Source organism: Sinohyriopsis cumingii, chromosome 6 (genome assembly GCF_028554795.1).
Source record: "Sinohyriopsis cumingii isolate HCF-2022 chromosome 6, ASM2855479v2, whole genome shotgun sequence".
In the NCBI taxonomy this organism is placed as follows: domain Eukaryota; kingdom Metazoa; phylum Mollusca; class Bivalvia; order Unionida; family Unionidae; genus Sinohyriopsis; species Sinohyriopsis cumingii.
Window position 1 is genome coordinate 147,615,308 of NC_142966.1, and position 16,531 is coordinate 147,631,838.

Genomic DNA, 16,531 nt, shown 5'->3' on the forward strand with positions numbered 1-16,531 from the left:
TAAAACTGTATTTTGCAGTAAACTGTTGGTCAGAAAACTACACATATTATTCACTTATGCAAAGACTTGCACCATCTATGAATGACTTATACGTCATTTGTAAGTAAAATGTAGAGGTGAGGCAAGGATTTTAACATTTATGAATGACTTATACATCACTTATAAATGAAAGGTAAGGATTAATATTGTTTTCACTTAAGCTATACTTTATTTTCACTGATTGACATTTCAGTTACTTCATTACTTATGTCAAGTATAAGTAATTTGTAAGTGACCAATATGTCCCCTATAAGTCAGAATAAGTTATTTCCACAAGAAATACGGTATGGCCCTTGGCTATGAAGATTATTGACTTGACCCCAGGGGCATGGAGAGATCTCGGGAACAGTAATGGTTGTATGAATTACTTGTATTTTTATGCAGGTAAAGTGATCCTGTATGGTCAAGGAAAGAAAATAAATGAAACCAACATTAATAGACAATGTAGCAACTACATGCTCCAAGCTTTTCTTTCTCCCCATCATTTTCAATATGTGTGTGAATTTGCATTCGCAAGTTGACAGATTTCAACTACCCAGGTGAGCAATATCAGATCAACTTGGGCCTCATGTTATATCAAAACTAGTAGCTAAAACCTCCTGATGAAATAATGGCCATTCTTTTTTCTCAGTATTCAACAAATGTTTGCATTTGCTTGACTTAAAGCATTTGTAATGTTTTACTGACATATCAAAATGATCTTGCACCTTTTGGTAATATTGTGTGTGACCGTTTATTCTCACTTGTAAGTCGAGTCCAGCTGCAGAGTGTGCAGACCAAGATTTGACATCACATAATGCACAAGCATATCTGTGTCTATGCGGTTTGCTAGGACATACCAGTAAAATGGAAAAATATAGACCCTGATCTACTGCTGCATTATGCAATGGCAGATCAGAGTCTATATTGTTTTGCATAAGGAAGATGATACCTGATGGGACTTGGAGGCAGTCCCTCCCATCTTCTGGAGTGTTACAGTTACCTACAGTCCCTGGCTGGTTTCATTATTATAACTTATCAGAGGGAACTGATCTGGCTGAGGGGGCAGGGTCCAGTTTTTATGTACAAATTTAATGCCGCAATCAGCGACCTAGTATAAAAAATCATAAAAAATCAAATACACAAGTGAGGTTAAAAAAGGTCCATATTTTTAGATACCTATATTAAAACAAAGCATAAGAATAGTATTCACTTGACCAGAGAAGTCAATGGCAGTTCATAGCAGAAGAGGTTTATGCACCCCGACCCCTATTTTATACATGCATTTTTCACATCCAAATGCCATTTTTGACAGCATGTGGTGCTCACAGTGCAAACGCAAGCCCTTTCCCTGGATGAAAATTTTGAAAAACGTTGTCTACTAAATAGTTTGATGCAATTCAGAATAGTTGTCATCCAAGCCGTTTTTGAGATACTCTGCTTGCCTTGAACCCATGTGTCTACCACTGTGGGAGGCTAGCTCTTCTTCCTAGCCAACTATTGGTATTTCACTATCAACATACTGCAGAGCAACTATGGAAGGTGTACATGCCTGACATCAATTTCAAGAACAACACAAGCCCAAAACACCTAGTTCACAAATATATCCATATCTATAAATAGTAAACAATAATAGCTGAAAAAGTCACACCATAGCCTTAAGTTAAGAAATTTGCCAGGGGCCCATTTACGAAACTGGATCCTGCCACCTTAAGAATTTGGCTGAAAATGGTTTATGTCAAAAGTTGTGTACATATCACATATTTAGACATGATCTAGTACAATGGTATAAAGGAAAACTTTTTGTGCACAAAGCTAAAAATGGTATTATGCTTTTGAAAAAGTTACCTCTTTGCAGCAAAAAGCACTGCATTATTTACATTGTGAATTATGACTGACTGCATTTCTTGAAAGATTTCAAATTGTTTGCAACCTACAATGCTTTTGGTCTTTGTTTACCACCATAGCATCAGTACAAAATCAAAATTCCTTTACAATGTTTCATGAATGTCAAGAAGAGATCTGGAAGTTATACATTTTAGGAGGGAATGACAGAAATGCTATGTTAGGTGTCAGTTACAGAAGTGAAAAGTTTCTATAAACTCTTCTAGCAAACTTAAAGAAATCACACATTTAAATAAATTATGTGCTTTAGAAGTACTCTTAGACTGATATAAAAGAAGTGATTCCTAACTTTTCATTATCATTCTGGAGATGCTAATAGCAGCATCAGTGTTGTGTCAGTGTGTGTTGTGGGGGGCGGGGGTAATCACAACACAAGTCTAGCTAGTCTGGAGAAGTCAAAGTTTAATCAATTAACATTAGACAATGCTGGAATATTGATATACTGATGTGTGGGACCCTAAAACTTACAAAGTGACATATCAAATAAATTCATTGATACATAGCCAATGAAATTAACCATACATATACAAATTACTCAATACAATTTAACAGAGAAATTTCTTCTCAGACACCAATTTACTTACAACTGACTTTAATGTTATCTGGAGTTTACAAAATCATAGTAAATAATAATATAAAGTATAGAACAAATATTTGTAGTGGAAAATCCAGTTCATGGTAAAAAGCATTTCACCGGCTTGGCTTTTGATAAGCACGTACCATAAAACAACTCCTGCAGAAGCTAAATCTGTCTTTCAAAGTCACTCTCTTGTACACTTAGATCAGAATGAGTATCTGGATGAGATTGAAGCTATTGTTTCTTTCAGCATGACTAACCGATTAATCCTAATCTCCCACCATGCAAACTGAGACCTGCAGAAAGAAAAGAAACAAGTGATATTGATGTACTTTTAACATTCAGTGAAAACATAAGACTTTCAGAGGAGAAACTGTATGTGTATTGTCAAATGCATGAAGCTGCCACTTAATTTTAAGCTTTCCCCCCTTTGTTAACTGAACCTAGAAATTTCAAGATATATGCATAACATTGAAACATTTTCTATTATCACCCAAGTGCAAGATAAGAATCTCTTATGTCAACTTCAGAGTAGGGTCATGAAGGTAGAAACTATGTCGGTGTGCTAAAACTTTCATTCTTTTCACCAAAATATAGCAAGTAATATGCCATATGCATCATTTCTAAGACCGTTCCAGTACTGGTGACATTCAATATTCACAACAGTATGTTTATGTATGATTCCTCTGAATTCTATCTGCTCCTGTGGAGTTAAATTACTTTAAAGAATACATGTTGACAATATGCTATGCAATTGTTTAGGTGTGTCTGCATTGAAATGTGAATATTATTCGTAAAAACAGGGGTGCAAAACCTTGACAGCTACAGAAAGTGCAAGACAATACATTATGGTTACCATTTTGTTCCCATATTTAGTAAGTTAAGTCCAAAATATGCTACTTTGTCATGATGTAAACAGTTCTCACATGGAGGTACAAAACACAGTTACCTCCATCTCCAAAGAGCATTACATACAACACTAAGTGATATATGGAAAAAGGAAGGAGATATAATAAAGCTAATGCATAAAAATTATTTAAATATACACAAAGAAACAAAAAAGTATAATAGATGTGGCTGACTGCACCATCAAAAAATTATAAATTTTCCTTAAGGGGGCAGGGTCCAGTTTTTATGTACAAATTTAATGCCACAATCAGCGACCTAGTATAAAAAATCATAAAAAATCAAATACACAAGTGAGGTAAAAATGTCCATATTTTTAGATACCTATATTAAAACAAAGCATAAGAATAGTATTCACTTGACCAGAGAAGTCAATGGCAGTTCATAGCAGAAGAGGTTTATGCACCCCAACCCCTATTTTATACATGCATTTTTCACATCCAAATGCCATTTTTGACAGCATGGGGTGCTCACAGTGCAAATGCAAGCCCTTTCCCTGGATGAAAATTTTGAAAAACATTGTCTACTAAATAGTTTGATGCAATTCAGAATAGTTGTCATCCAAGCCATTTTTGAGATACTCAGCTTGCCTTGAACCCATGTGTCTACCACTGTGGGAGGCTTAGTTTATAGCTCTTCTTCCTAGCCAACTATTGGTATTTCACTATCAACATACTGCAGAGCAACTATGGAAGGTGTACATGCCTGACATCAATTTCAAGAACAACACAAGCCCAAAACACCTAGTTCACAAATATATCCATATCTATAAATAGTAAACAATAATAGCCGAAAAAGTCACACCATAGCCTTAAGTTAAGAAATTTGCCAGGGGCCAATTTACGAAACTGGACCCTGCCACCTGATTCATTGGTTCAACTAAACACTGCTTTGTCAGTGAGAGGTTTAAATACCCTTAGCAGCTTGTTCAGCTGCAAAATCTGTAATTTTGGTCATGTGACAGTTATTTCTATTGACTTGACCTATTATTGCAACTGGTTTATCTAGTAGCAAGCTCAATCAATGCAGCCACATTTTGAATGATACAATTGTCATTCAGCTAGGATTAGGCTAAAATGGCAGTAAAATCGTACAAAAAATAAAATGTTTTGTATGTTTAACTACGGGTATAAACGAAGAAATTACTAGGTAACTCTTGAAATTTTGTTATACTAATATTACAAATGCTTTGTTTTCTATTTTTTGTAAAAAGGCAAAGTTAGATTTTGTAATGCTAAAGATAATACTGCCATGCTACTGTACAGGTCAGTAGTGGAATTCTTGTCTGCCAGTGTATCATGTTGATAATTTAAATTTAATCCAGGTGGGATTACAAGGTTATCCACTGGGTTAGCAAAAAGATGAAGTGTAATGTTGTCATATGTGTCTCCAGATGGTATCTCTATTTCCCAAAGCTGTTCTTTGAGTGCTCTGCTAAATAAATCAAGTACAATTGGTGTAGAGTTCCAGTTTATTAATGGACTCATTAAGTACTCAAATGTGTATCCTTCATGAGAAATGGTTTCCATAGTATTTGGAATGAAATCACCCATTCTAATCTAATTGGATATGTTCCTCAATTATCTCCATATATCCTATTGATTCATTTGGGGTTCAGCTGAGTTGGTGTACTTTATCTTTTAGTACTACTATTAGGGAAATTGACCTGTTCAGGTATATAAGGACTTAGACAACTTCTTTCGATGAATTAAGCTGAAACACTTTTTTCTTCACACACTGAAACTGGATGATGAGATAAACTCTTTCAAAGATGAAATTGTTAACTGATTCAGACAAAGTAGCACATGGATACCACCTAACCAGAATGAATATATTGGTATCACAGCAAAGGCAAAGCTGGCCTTCCATCCATTAACTATGCAATAACAAAAATATTGTTATTAAAAAGTCAATAAAGGTAATCATGAACATTAACGATTACATCAAGAAAGCCCTAAAACCATTAAATGATGTGAATTACTATGCCAAAGTAAGGAAAGACCTTACAGAAACATGCCATGATATGGCCAAAAACCTCGTTATACAAATTCATGACAAAGGGTAATTAAATGATTAGGTTTTTCTGAGTCTTATCAATTACAAAATCAGCTGTACTCCTAGAAAATACATAAAAGCCTTATTCTGGGAAGATTAATGGCAGATCAGTTAATAGTGGAAACAACTCATCAACTGAAAAGTCAGTAGTCTGATAGACAAAAACATTAAACTATTTGTCAAAATTATGCCCTCATTTATTAAGGACACCACAGATTTTATTCAAGCTATCCATGATTTACCTAATGATTTCTTTTTGGTCACAGATGGATTCAACTCCCACCACACCAACATACCTAACCATGAAAGTTTAATTTCAATAGCCAGAACTCTAGCTGAAACTAAACCAAAGTATCTTCTCTCTGATCAGAGTATCTTAGCTCTATTAAAACTGGTATTACACTGATATAATTTTACCTTGGATGGCTCCCATTATCTGCAGATTGGCAGAACCACCATGGGAACCAAAGTAGCCCCATCATATTGCCAATATTTTTATGGGTGATCTAGAATGAAAAATGCTACAGTCAGCACCATATAAACCTTTCATTTTTTTCTCAGGTTTATTGGTATTTTTATGATATGGACTGGTTCAGAGCTAGAATTAAATAAAATTCCACAAATACTGTAATAGTTACTATAAAGCAATTAAGTTTAAAATGGAATACTCTAAAGAAAAAAATTGTTTTCCTGTATATTACAGTTATTCTTGAAAATGTTATTTGATTTATATTGTAAACCAACAGATAAACATTGTTATCTACATTATGATTCCTACCGTCCATATCACTGTAAAAGATCAGGTCTGTACAGTCAGCTGTTACAAACTAGACCAGTCTGTACTAAACAGTTGGACTGTGAGAAACATGCCTCCATCTCGTCCAGTTCTGTGAAAGAAGAGGCCATCCAGCTGCTGTTTAACAGAAGCCTGTTCCAAAGCAAGCCGGAAAAACCATTCAGAACTACTAAAACCATCTTAGAAGGAGATCAAAACTAGCTGTGTGATACCAGCTATCTTTACTTATGACAAAGATAATTATTTTCTCCAATGTGCAGTTGGATCTCTGGCTGATTGTCAAACTGACTCTTCCAGAGATATTCCAGAATCAACCAATATTTGCACAGAGGATTGGTTCTAAATTAAGTACAGTAGAACATCAGTTATCCATCACCCTATTAACCATCAGGGCATTGTACATCAAAATATTAAAAACAGGTACATGTACATATGTAGATATTAAGATTTTTGATGACCCAGCCTATTGTATAATATTTTTTATGTACATATTCTATTATCTGTCTGTTTTCATATCCGTCATGGTCTTGGTCCAACACCCTAATGGATATTTGAAGTTCTGCTGTAGTTCTAAGTAATAAAAGCCAAGTTTTCTTTCTATAGCAAATACTGGGGCCTGATAGCTAAAACATTCTCAATGTACTAAATTGTGAGACCTTGGCAGTTTCTGCATGAAAATGGATAAATCCAAGATATTTAGAAGCACATTTACAATCCTCAAATATAAATAAAAAGTAAGAGGACATTTTACTACATGAAATGTCATCTATGTACTCACCTGCACTAAATGTGGCAAACAGTATGTAGGTGAGACTAAAAAGGAATTCCATGTGAGAATAGAAGAACACTTTAAGGATATCCATAACCAAAAGGAGACCCCTGTTAAACACTTTAACCAAACTGAACACAGTATAAACTGTGTTCAGTATCAGATAATAGAACACATGCAATCTGATCCAGAGCTTTCTTGTAGCAACTTTTATTGGAAAAATAGAGAACTTTATTTGACACACCAGTTACACTCTCATATATGCTGGCCACAATAAATAGCTTATTGTGTGCTGAAAAAATTATGTTAAACCCACAAAACCAAACCAAACCTTATTTTGGAGTTTTGTGGCACAGCAGCATGGTACATTATATAGAGTTGAAGCAATTGGAGTAAAGTTCCCTGCCCAAGGACACACCATGCTAACTAATCCTGTGGTGGGAATCAAACCTGCATACATTTGGTCATAAGTCTGGCATGCTGACCGTGACTGTTGTGTCCATGATTCAACTCGTATGAGGTGCAGGAGGGTTCTTTAGACCTATTCTAAATCCTTGAGCCCACATTGGGTAAGACAGAAACAGAATCACATCAAAATGTTTTAAATTTATGATTGTTGTTTCTTAGGTAACTATTATTCATTCATGTGCCCACCTTGGTTGAGACAGAGAAACAAAATCACATCTAAATCTTTTAAATTTATGATTGTTGTTTCATATGTTCCTACAGCTCAGGTGCAAGCAGTTGGGCAAACAGAGAGCACAAAGCCGACTTCAGCCCCTTCAACAGCTCAACAGAAAATAGGAACAACAACCTCCTCCTCTTCTGAGACAGTGGTTAAATCAACAGCTGTACAGACAAATTCAGCTGGAAGCTCAGAAGGTTCCAAATCTGCTACATCGGATAGTAAGTAGTTTTCCATTAATAGGTTGATACGGCAGTATTTTTCTTATGATGTCTAGTTGGACTAAATGAAAAAGATTCCACCCAGGCATCCAATATGGCCATCACCGTAGCCATCTTGAGAATCTTGTTAGCTGCTCCACCTGAATCGATGCTTATTTCACTAAAAGACTTCTTATATTTAAGTGTCTAGTTGGTGTTAAACAAAACTTGTGCCAATATAATGTTCAACATAGCCACCACAGTGGCCATATGGAAAATCTAATAACTACTCCGCCTAGATGGAAAGTCATATCAGCATGGAGTTTTCACCAGAAGACTTATTATGATTATGTATGGCCATTGTCACAGCCATCTTGATTTTAAATAAGGCTGCCAAAATGAACATATTGAAAATCTTGTCATTTATTCACTTTAATGGATGGTCACATAACCATGGAGTTTTCACCAGAATTCTTCTAATGGTGTCCAGTTTGTCCTAAATGGAAATGGTGCCAGTCTTGCATCCAGTATTTCTGCCACAGTGGCTTATTTGAAAATCTATTTGCTCAAGAATATCAGGGATGGTTTCAACACTCAGCAGTTAAAAAGAAGAATGATCTTATCTTGAATTCCTGAAAATTCTATTCAGTCAGTAGATCATCAGTCACTTCAAGGAACTCTTGTCTATGTAAAGACATTTTGTGATGACAAGTAATTGATACTAAATGAAGATGGTAAAAATCAGACCTCTAACAGTCTTGCCATGGTGATGTTGAAATCTTGCTACAGCAACCCCTTTTGAAGGTATGGTCATAATGAAATCAGGTTTTCACTAAAATAGTTTTATTACATGTAGTGGTTCTAAATGAAAATAAAGTCAGTGTGGCCTACTATATTGTGTAAAATCTTGCTACATCTCCTGAATGGATATCAATATCAAACATTTTTAAGACTCATTTTATTTCTTCATACAATGTATTGTGATTCCTATATTAAAATGATACCAATCCAGCCTGCAAATGATTATATTTATATATGTTTGTAGAACCTTTTTATGGCTGCTTCTCCTGAGCAGACGACAGGTTTGCACTTAAACATTGTAGTGTTCTGCAGCTGGTTCTGAATGAGAATTTGTTACTGTGCCCACAGGCATCTCGAGAACATGTTAACTGAAACATATAAGAAAATAATTTTGTTACAAATTTTGGTATGTTGGAGTTTCTCTACAGTATTAATGATGTTTCAATATTTAGCTGTTAAAGAGAATAAAAAAGACCAAAAGAAATTGACATGACATTTGTTTAGCCAATAGAAATTGACTTGACATTTGTTTAGCCAATAGAAATTGACATGACATTTGTTTAGCCAATAGAGTATCAATCCCTTCAAGGCACTCATGTTTTTCAAACAAATTAATCCCATCCACTTATCCCCTACTCCCCATGTTTGCACTGTCAACACTGTGTATCCAGTGCATTATCACTGTTTTGTAAGACCCCATTACATCTGAGACTAGATTCCTCAGGCACAGATCAGTTTTATTATATAGTGGGATGGCTTCTATTAAAAGACCTCCTGTCTTGAAAGGTTATGTTGTTTGTTGGCGGAAGGGATGGTCTGTTTATTAGATGGCTGCATGAAAGATTGGTAATACACAACCAGGTGAGTAACCCTTTAGTATGTAACATCATCATAATTACCAGCATCATTATCATCATCACTAATATAATTATTATTATTATTATTATTATTTATCAGCATCAGCTCCAACTACAGGAACTGCTGGCACTGCCTCCTCTCAGGAAGGGTCAGAAGCTGCAGTCCCACCTCCAGAGTCAGACATTCCAATCCATGCCCCATATCTACTAATTGGTGGTGGAACAGCCTCTTTCTATGCCTTCAAAGCCATCAAGGCAAATGATCCACGAGCCAAGGTACTACAGTGAGAACCCTCTTTTTAGATGTATCAAAATATGGGATCCCTGTTTATATGAAGAAAATAATTTTTAGGCCCCATTCATTATATATATAAAATTTTCAAATTCATTGCAAAGAACACCTGTCCCTCATGGACACATTTGTTATGGTCCCTTGTGTGACCTTTATAGACAGGTTTCCCTGTGGTATTATTATTTATGTTGCATTAAATCATACTTTTGATGAAGCAGACAGTGTATGAGGTGATCTTTGAGATGGAGGTAACTGGAAAACAGAGAAAAAATTCTGATTTTGAATGGCTGAAAATGTGATCCTGTATGTGTCAGATCCATGACTCAGATTCAAGACCATAGAGGTGCATAGCCTGTTTGTTACCAGTAACTCAAACAGTTTTCTCGTTACATAATTAAGACCAGTTATTGAGATGAGATAGCCTGATTATAATCACTTTTGGTGCAAAAACTGCAACTATTGCTTGTAAATGGATGCTTTTTGGTATGTGAACTACCTGTTACTCATAAATGTGTTTTTACCTCTTTCACCTTTTCAGTCCCGCTTTTAGCTCTTCTGCTCATTGACCAGGAGAGCCAGTCGGTGGTCTGTAATTTGTCCATTTGTACAAATTTATTATCATTATTCCTCATGCCACTACTTGGAGGACTGGCATGAAACTGTACAGACGTCCATCACAGGGACTAGTTGGTTGTAAATGAAAATGGTGCTGCATGGATATCATATATGTGGCTGTCATGAAAATCTTATTATCACTAGTTCTTAGGAAAGGATGGTCATATCAACATTGGGTTTTCATTGAGAGATTTCTTATGATGTCAAGTTGATCCTAAATGAAATTGGTCCCACTTGCATACACTTGTTATTAATATTCCTCCTCAATGGATGGTCATATCAGCATAGATATCTTAAAAAAGTGCTTCTAATGATATGTAGTTAGTCCTAAATGAAACTGTTTCCACTCGAGCATCCAAAAAGGACTCCAAATTGGCTGCATTGAAAATTATACTTTGTCACTACTTTTCCTGTAGGAATGCTCATTCCACCTTGGTCTTTTTCACAGAACACTTATTAGGTTGGTATTTGGTCATCAGTGAAAATTGTGCTAATCTGATTTCCATTGTTAATGTCACAATGTCCATCTAGAAAACATTGTTATCAGTACACCTCCAAAAGGGACAGTAATGTGATTTCCACTAGAAGATTTCTTATGAAACTTTGTTGGTCCTAGATGAAAAAGCTGATATTAGCATGTCCATCACAGCAGCTAATTTGAACATTGTCATATTATGTTGAATATCAAAGGTGGTTTCAACGCTCAGCTTTTCTTGATTAGTGTGCTTAAGGGGACTCCTGCTCTGATTTGTGTATACATTGTATGAGACCTATATATGCCTTACATGGAATTTTTGCCTTGTCATTTGGATTGAGTTATGACCCGTGACAATTAACTTATTATCTCCACATGGGATTATGCTTGTAATGGGCATGTCTCAAGAAGCATTCAATATTTTCTGATGCATTTTAGTATGAACATTGTCTCACTTACTTATTTTACCCTTTGTGGGTTTAGTTTAGGTTATTTAGGACAGAAACGGTAATGGAAAAATGGCATGAAAATCTAATCAGGTCATCAGCATATGAATATAAATATTGCTATGGCACTACTTTCTGTATCCTCCAATCAGCTGATTTTAGTTACAACATGTTGTAGTAGAGTGTAGCCATTTTGAGATATCCCCTCATACGTCGAAATGCTTGTTACCCATTCGCATATTTTGTACAACAATACAAGATCTTTTAATTAAATTGCCTGCACAAACATTTGGAGAATCATATATTCAGATATGTTTGTCATTACTGATCATATATTCTAATATTACATTAAAGTAGAAGAATTGAAGCATGAGTTGTGTGTGTATTACAGTTGTGAGGTCATGTTCCATCGGCATGGTCAGTTTGGATTGGCTGATCGATTGTAATACCAACCAATCCATGCTTTGAAAATTTATGTATGAAATTTGGAAGTATAATTTGGAACTTCAACTTTCAACAACAACTTCTCATAAGCAGACAAATTACCTTCACAAGAACTTTGGAGCCCAAATTTTGATTTTGAAGTTAAAAGCTTCTTATTTCAAACAACTTAATTTGCCTACCTTATATTTTTAACAATCAGGGTTAGTTTGAATAATTTATGAACTTGTTTAGATAATCGAGACACCCACTGTGTTAATATTTACAGATATATTTCTACACGTAAAATTGAATGTGTAAACTGTTGAAGAGTATAGATTTTTACATATAAGAAAGTATTTAATAAATCTGTCCTGATTTTTTGTTTTCTATTTCTTGTTTGTTTTTTTTTAAAATCTCCATTGCTAGAGTCAGTCAAACCCTTGTAGCTTCAAGATCTGGAAAAATCTAAAATCCTGAGAAATTTTCCAGACCCTTGAGGTTACAGTATGCCTACCATTTTTTGCTTAATCATTATAACAAGGTTATTGTAAAAATTGTCCCAAAAGTTTAAAAATGTGTATTAAAAAAAAATTCAAAATTGAAACACACCTGTGATGGCCTAAAAATCTGATCAGGTAATCTACAAATGGATAACCACTCTGATGGCCTAGTGGTTAGAGCATCCACCTCAGATGCGGAAGGTCGTGGGTTCGATCCCTGAATGAGTCGTACCAAAGACTTACAAAAATGGTACTAACATCCACCTCGCTTGGCGCTTAGCATTAAGAGGTTAGTATTAGGACTGGTTGGCCTGTTGTCAGGATAATATGACTGGGTGGGACATCATGCTACATGTCTGCAGCATGATGCCCCAGTGCAAGACATCACTATAAACTGCCACACTGCAGACATCGTAGCGATATGACTGATTTTTTTGTAAAGCTACGTTAAAAATCCAAGTCACACACACATGCACAGACGGATAAGAATATGCCATCTTTGAGTGGTTTTCACACATTCTTGCTAAAAGTCTTCTGGAGATGAACAGACAAATGGATGGATAGACAGAACAAATTCAGGATACTCCAAGTTAAAGTACCATGTATTTTAAAACATAATATTTCAAATATATTGTAATGTAGAATTTTTTAGCTCTGAAAAGTAATATCATATGACCTTGGTGTTCTGAATGTATTGATTGGTTCAGACTACTTTGAATACCACCATCCCCCCAAGAAAAAGCAACAAACAAACAACAAAAACTAACAATAAAATTAAGCCAGATATCTGAAGCTCTGAAGTCCTATATATAAATGTACTGTGTATTCAGTTAAAAGTAAAATATATATAATGTTTTGATATACAATTGGGATCCATTGCATTTTCAAGCCTTTTGTTATTATTATTTTTTATTTTATTGTTAATTTTCAGCTGTTGGACTCCATTTATATCAATAATTAAATAATAAATATAATAAATTTGAATTTATATACAAGTGCTTTATTTTTGACAGAATTTTGAACAGATAAGAGGTATTTAGACTTATTAATAGAAAATAGAGTGATGGGATGAGCATTTGTCAAAGCAATAAAATGCAACTCAGACCTTAATGGCAAAGATCACTAATAATTTTAATGCAGCTTCTATCACCTAAGTTGGAAACATTGAAATCAGCAGGCCATTTCCACCGATGGTGGTGGAGGGGGAGAGGGCTGCTGTTGGAGCAACAGAAAATCGGTATAAAGATGTAATGGGATGACAGGCAAAGAAATTCATCCAACAGAATTTTATGCCTGACTGGGGAAGTGCAAACCTAGAAATACAAATTGGATAATTTAACTTTAGATCAGTTAAATAGAGAAGAACAGGACCAAACTTATCTAGGGATATCATCAACATTAAAAGAAATGCAAACAAAAATCAAAATTCTATTTCCAAAATTCCTATTTTTAAAAACATTTTGGAGAAAAAATTCAGAATATATCAAAAACCTTGGGAGATGAAGCATAATAGTTATAAAAAGCTTTGTTTTTCAGAAAATGGGTTTGAAGTGGGAGGCATCTGTAAAGCTGTATCCAGTTCTTTATGTTGGAATGTGACTATGAGATGTCAGTAAATAAAGAACATTTGTCAAAGTCTGTTCAAGTCGGAGGCATCTGTAAAGCTCTATCCAGTTCTTTATGTTGGAATGAGACTATGAGATGTCATTAAATAAAGAGCATTTGTCAAAGTCTTTTCAAGAATTTACAAATCTTGTCCCCAAATATCAAAAAAAATTTTTATAAAAGATTAATGAACAAAAAACAATTTGTTTTAAGTCTTTAGAACAATAAGGTGATAAGTCTGCATGAGAATGGATTCTGCACTATATATATCTTAATGTTTGAGCCTTAGTTACTATCATCAATCTTTGCAGGTACTGGTTATCAGTGAAGAGAACCACTTGCCATACATGAGACCCCCACTATCAAAGGACCTCTGGTTTCAGACAGACCCTCAGAAAGTGGAAAAACTTGAGTACCATCCTACACAAAACTTCAGGTACAGTTTGTAACTGACACTTATCTGTTATATTTCACCGATGATATGTGCATGTCCAAAACAAATCCCTCCCCCCCCCAAAAAAAAGTCTTGTGTAAAAGTGTCAGCAAATCTTTTCCCTACTTTTACAGACCTATTAGCAGGAAGAATATATTCATTCAGTAAATAATTCTAAACATAGTTACATGTATTGTTTCTTAAAGTAATTTATCAGTTCTAGCCATCATAGTCTTTGTCATAGAATAGTCACAAATATGTTTCTTTTAATGTCTGGAATTGACAGTCAGAATCACTGGATGTAATGTCATTGAGAATACCTTACATTTATGACTAATATTAGTTAATATCTACATGAGAGGAGAAGCTATCAGATCTTGGTTTGTGACAAATGATTCCATCAACCAGATCACAAAAATATCTTCATTTCACTGCTTATAAATTAAAATAATTTAAAATACAGATGAATTGGATGTTTTTTTTGTATGCTGTATGTTTATTAAAATAAATATTCTTAATTGAAATTGATTTCTGTATTTGTGTCAACTGCATTTGTGTGTGCAGATTTAGTACTAACCACAACGGAGTATGGTACATCCAGTTTTCAACAATTTGACTCACATATATTGACAAAGACATCTCATTAAAAAGCACATTTCCCACTTTTTGTGAAAATTTATATACGGTTGGCTTTCAAGTTTTTCATTGGGAAATATAGTACTGTCAGTAAAAAATTTATAGGAGTGTACAATAGAACTCACAGTCATCAGTTGGGTATAATGTACAAGGGAGTTAATTAGCAGCAAATATATTATGTGGATCTATTAGGGAACTGGAAGATGCTGCATTTAATCAACGAGATAACGCACATGTGTGGATGAGCTAATAAGTAATTTTGAATTATAAGATGTAGTGAATGTGAAATTTATGCTTTGGGTGCCAAAGAAAAGATGACTCAGCATTAGCAATGAACCCACACAATTAAAATATGCCAACTACCTGCTGATGGTGATTTCTGAATTTATGCCATGAATAGAAATAAAAATGATAGAGATATGAAAAGTTTAAATCCAGTAGGATTATTTAATTATTTTTTTTTATGTTGGGCTGTCTTTCCAGCAGTCATTGTTTTTCTTTCTTTGAATGCTTTTCCAACTTTTTTTGTCAGAAGCTAAATTTTTCCAAACTTTTTTCCAAAATACCATACTTTTTTCTTCTCAATTTTTATGTTAAAAATCCATTACGTGCTATATAAACAGCTGCAGTGAAGCAAATTCAGGCATGGTCTTTGTGATATTGAGTTGGGTATTTATAGTATATGTGTCTGTTTTGATGATTTCACCATTAGCCATGTGTAATTAAGATGATCACAGCTTAAACAGTACATTGTAATTAATTAAAACTGATAGAAAATATGGTACCAAGGTTACACTGTAATTTATTAAAACTAACAGGAGTACCAATGTTACAGTGTAATTAAAACCAATAGGAGTACCAAGATTTTATTGTAATTAATTAAAACTCAGCAGTATCAAGGTTACATTCAAGGGTTCACGCTACCAGGAAATCAGGAAAAAGTCAGGAGAAATTATAATCTTTTTCCTGACCGTGAAAAGTCATTGAATTTTGCAAATATTGACATAAGTCAGGAAAAACCCGACAATTTTCTTCCACAACTTGTTGCTCAAAACAATTACGTAACTGAGTCGTAACTGAACTGATCGTGAGTTAAATTTATCGATTTCTAATCAGAATATTAGGAGGTTGCAGTATGGATTCTTTGGGTGCTTGCCATAAATATATTTGTTGAGACAATCCAAACGCTCAGATTCATTTGGTAGACTTTTTGTTTCACGGACAGTTTAATATCTGTATATTTTTTATATGGAAGGTATGAAAACCAGTCTAGCATCACAAGAGGCCAACATGGTGGCATTAAAGCATAGCCGCTTTGCGGATGGGGTAGCAAACATAAACGTTGTTAAACCTAGTTATGCTTGCATGAAATCAATATAAAAATTATTTATTTTCTAAGAAATTGTGAGTATTAAAATTGTTAAGTCTTTAATCTGCTGAAAGAAGATAAAACTAATGCACTGATGAAATTTGAGCTGGTACTAGTGATCTCGATTGCCAGTCACACTAGCACACAGAATCTCACAGGCGTCATTTT

General features: G+C 34.6%; 1 protein-coding gene across 2 annotated transcripts in view; it reads left to right on the forward strand.

The window, feature by feature from the left end:
- Positions 1-16,531, forward strand: part of LOC149798226 (apoptosis-inducing factor 1, mitochondrial-like) — a 93,012-nt gene that overhangs the window by 30,707 nt on the left and 45,774 nt on the right. For both annotated transcript variants that reach the window (XR_016421987.1, XM_089963338.1), the window contains exons 4-6: positions 7,756-7,932; positions 9,670-9,845; positions 14,237-14,361. Coding sequence is in view for 1 of the 2 variants with exons in the window: in XM_089963338.1 (XP_089819464.1) it covers positions 7,756-7,932; positions 9,670-9,845; positions 14,237-14,361 (478 nt within the window). In the remaining variant the exon portion in view is untranslated. The remainder of the gene's footprint in view (positions 1-7,755; positions 7,933-9,669; positions 9,846-14,236; positions 14,362-16,531) is intronic.